The 4,553-nt window shown below is 43.0% G+C and overlaps 1 protein-coding gene across 2 annotated transcripts in view; it reads right to left on the bottom strand.

The window, feature by feature from the left end:
- LOC115150107 (eyes absent homolog 2) overlaps positions 1-4,553 on the bottom strand; it is a gene marked incomplete in the record, with an annotated part of 46,900 nt that overhangs the window by 9,169 nt on the left and 33,178 nt on the right. For both annotated transcript variants that reach the window (XM_029693038.1, XM_029693037.1), the window contains 4 exon segments: positions 591-674; positions 1,451-1,590; positions 2,097-2,262; positions 2,684-2,760. In XM_029693038.1, the coding sequence (XP_029548898.1) occupies positions 591-674; positions 1,451-1,590; positions 2,097-2,262; positions 2,684-2,760 (467 nt within the window).

Genomic DNA, 4,553 nt, shown 5'->3' with positions numbered 1-4,553 from the left:
CCTCCTCTCCTCCTCTCTCTCCTCTCTCTCTCCTCCTCACTACTCTCTTTTCCTCTCACTATTCTCTCCCTGGCTCCTTGTTTACATCACGGCAAACCACAGAGGGACAGTGAGAATTCAAAACACAGTCACGGCCAAAATAAAGAAACATGACTATTGTTCCCATCATCAGCTGCCTGTCTATTATGTAAAAGTGAATCAGCTGTCAATCAAACAGTGGGACGTGGATTGGCCAAACAAGTCCACTGGGTTATATAAAGAGACAAGAGGGTAGAGAAGGAAAACACCAAGCGTGTGAAAAGTCAAGGAGAGAGCAAAGGACCAAAACACTACTAAAAGAGTTACGTTTCAACAAATGAATCCTAACTTCCACGTGAGTAAAATTTTCACTTGGTCCCATTGACATCAGTGTGTGACTAAGACAACATTTCACTGGAAGTTAGGATTCACCTCCAACTGATAGTGCATAGTTCATCTCATCAAGGATTAGTTCAATAAACCAGCAAATACTTTCAGGGTTATTTCATCTAAAAAGTGATACGGAGTGAATATTCACCATGTGAAATGAATGTATGTTGACTGTTTTGTACCTTGCCAAATCGGGTGGAGAAGCTCCCTGTGAGCAAAGAGTGGAAAATGATGATGGTCTCGTCTAGGTCCCACACAAACACACGCTGGAAAATAATACAATAGACAATTTGCTGAATATTAACATCATATCTACACTGGGATGAAAATGACAGTGAGAGTTAAATACACAGCCTGATTAATCAGTAGAAAACTAACAGGGAAAAATGTGTTTGGAAAACTGATAGCCTGAATGATAAATGTACTGATGATCTCAGTACAGTCGTGACAGTATTACTGTACTTTAGTCCAACAAACTTTGGCCTTAATGTTTTGTGTGTGACTTCCATGGAGTGTAACAGTACCTCTATATCTGAGTCCAGGGGGCGGTAACATTACCTCTATATCTGAGTCCAGGGGGCTGTAACATTACCTCTATATCTGAGTCCAGGGGGGCTGTAACATTACCTCTATATCTAAGTCCAGGGGGCTGTAACATTACCTCTATATCTGAGTCCAGGGGGGGCTGTAACATTACCTCTATATCTGAGTCCAGGGGGCTGTAACATTACCTCTATATCTAAGTCCAGGAGGGCTGTAACATTACCTCTATATCTGAGTCCAGGGGGCTGTAACATTACCTCTATATCTGAGTCCAGGGGGCTGTAACATTACCTCTATATCTGAGTCCAGGGGGCTGTAACATTACCTCTATATCTGAGTCCAGGGGGGCTGTAACATTACCTCTATATCTGAGTCCAGGGGGCTGTAACATTACCTCTATATCTGAGTCCAGGGGGGGCTGTAACATTACCTCTATATCTGAGTCCAGGGGGGCTGTAACATTACCTCTATATCTGAGTCCAGGGGGCTGTAACATTACCTCTATATCTGAGTCCAGGGGGGGCTGTGGGTCACTGACTCTTTTCCTGCCCCTCAGTTTCCCGTCTGAGCTCCGTCTGGCTGGCACCGCTTCCGGCTCTTTCCCAGGGGTGGGGGGGCTAGGGGGTGGATGGTACTCTCCTGGAACACATTCACACACACACAGACCCACACGCACACACACACACACACACACACAGGCGCACGCACGCACACACACACACACACACACACACACACAGACGCACACGCACAGGCACAGGCACACACGCACGCACGCACACACACACGCACACACACACACACACACACACACACACACACACACACACGGACACACGGACAATAATACAATGTTAAGAGGACAATAATACAATGGACAATAATACAATGTTAAGAGGACAATAATACAATGTTAAGAGGACAATAATACAATGTTAAGAGGACAATAATACAATGTTAAGAGGACAATAATACAATGTTAAGAGGACAATAATACAATGTTAAGAGGATAATCATAGAATGTTAAGAGGATAATCATAGAATGTTAAGAGGATAATCATAGAATGTTAAGAGGATAATCATAGAATGTTAAGAGGATAATAAGTATTTTTCCAACAAAGGGAAAGAGGATCAACCGTCTGTACCTGTTTGGGACTCTGGGCTGTGATTGGACACCACGGCGGGCTGTTCTGGATGCTGATAGGGTATGGACGTGGTGATGGCACTAGGGCTGAGGTACGGGCTGTTGTAGTGTGTGTTGTAGTATGGTGAGTACTGGCTTTGGCTGTAGCTGGAGTACCCTGAGAAGTCCTGACAGAGGGAACAAAATCAATATTAACACGTGATAGGGAAACACACAGAATATTACAAATTATCACATATTGTCCTTCACAGTTCAAAGGCTCCTGAACAGCTTCTACCTTTCTGCTTTTCTCCCCTACCTACATGTACATACTACCTCATTCAATCACCCCAACTACCTCATACCCCAGTACACTGACTCAGTACTCCTTGTATGTAGACTGTATAAAGCCTCATTATTAACAAAAAATGTACCATGTCCTCATGAAGGACGTTATTGCAGAAAGCTTGAAAATGTGTGACACATACAATTGTAGGTTGCAGAACTCCAAACTCATTTCATACTATCCCAGCTATTTGGATACTTTGTGTACTGCAAGAGAAAGCTGGTTTTGTTTGTATTGTCTTGCGTATTACATCTGGTACTGACCTGTTGTGTGGTGTTGAAGGGAGTTGAGCTTGTGATGGGGTTGGCTCCCTGGAAAATCCCAGATGAAATACTGTTACCTGGAAAAGAACATTAAACCCACGTTAAAAACAGACTCACATTTACAGATGTTGGACGTCTACTGAAAGCTGCAATGGACAAATATGTTTATTGTTATTTTATCCCTTGAAAGAGATGTTTATAATGAATGGAAACAAAGCCGGAGAATTCAACAATGCAAGACAGTCAAACGTAACTGAACAGAAATAGCAGACCAATCATTCAAGTATATCAGTCAATTACCACTCATTATGGGGCAATACAATACAATGTGTAACTATGTATACCTATACTGTGAGACAACATTGGCCCTAGAATGTTTTTCTCCAGAAATCCTGGTTGGAAGATTCACAGAATAAGAAGGGAATAAGTGGAAAGATCTGAAAGCCTCTGACCATAATTTCTGGAAAACATGAGAATTTGAGGAAAGTTACTGGACTTTTGAGCCCTAGTTGGCCCAACATATAGAGATATTGGATATTAATTTGACAAGTATTGTCATAGAAAGATAATCCTGCAGCAACAGAAATTGTACGTTTAGTCCATAATGTTGCAGGATTGGTGGTTAGGCTATTAGCTGACCAAAATGAGGCTACATGTGCTATACTGTTAATATAACCATGTTTTAGTGCAGGTTTTCAGTGAATTTATGTAAATCATGAAGCTCATCTTCATTTCCTGTGGTGCAGGAAAATTCTCAACAACAACAGAGTGAGCAAATTAAGATCCTACACCTGTATCATAATGTAATCAACTTAACACTTATCACTGAAGTAGCTTCACGACTGGCTTTAAAACATTTACTTGCCTCAACCCCTCCAGTGACAAGCCAGTCCTCAGGGAGTATTGATTGATGAGTCCCAACAACAACAATGCAGGTGGGGGAGCCCTGGTGCGCTACCTAGCTACTCCATCAGTGTTATCAACTCTGCTGAAGGAATGCCTTCCCCTGGGCTCTTTTCCCCGGCCACACTTGTTTGTTACCCCTCCATCCATCCATCCATCCATCCATCCATCCATCCATCCATCCACCCCAAGACTCAACGATAGATGAATGACTACCCAGAGCCACCCGGGAGTCATCTAGGACCACACAACATAGTCTTCAAAGTAACATCAACAGAAACCAGAAGGTTTCAAAATAAATAGTGGAGTTTCTGGTTCTGATTTGGTTTCTCCTCTGTAGTGTAGTGTGTAGTATGTAGTGTGTAGTATGTAGTGTGTAGTGTAGTGTGTATGGTGTGTTTGTGCGTACGTGCGTGCGTGCGTGTGTGTGTGTGTGGGAGGAGAGGTCTAGTGGTCTTGTACATGGGAGCTTGTTTCAAGTCACTCTAGATTTTGTTTGCCTGTATTAAAACAAATGAAAGAAGCAGAGTTTCCCCATGTATTCATCAACTGTCATGATTTCAGATAGCTGGAATACCAGTGTTTCAGTCTTGCTTTCTGAAGGCAGCGGTAGCTGGCTGAAGCTGGAACAGACTACCTTTTACTCCAAGCAACGGCAGCTGGCTGAAGCTGGAAAAGACTACCATTTAGTCCAAGCAACGGCAGCTGGCTGAAGCTGGAACAGACTACCATTTAGTCCAAGCAACGGCAGCTGGCTGAAGCTGGAACAGACTACCATTTAGTCCAAGCAACGGCAGCTGGCTGAAGCTGGAACAGACTACCATTTAGTCCAAGCAACGGCAGCTGGCTGAAGCTGGAACAGACTACCATTTAGTCCAAGCTTAAACTACAAATTACAGACCAAGACAAACACGATCCTCTTTGATGATGTATCAATGTGGATTCTAGAATCCTCTTCTGTCAACTG

Source organism: Salmo trutta, chromosome 16 (genome assembly GCF_901001165.1).
Source record: "Salmo trutta chromosome 16, fSalTru1.1, whole genome shotgun sequence".
In the NCBI taxonomy this organism is placed as follows: Eukaryota; Metazoa; Chordata; class Actinopteri; order Salmoniformes; family Salmonidae; genus Salmo; species Salmo trutta.
Note: the sequence above shows the minus strand (reverse complement) of the source record. Positions and strands in the feature narration are given on the sequence as shown.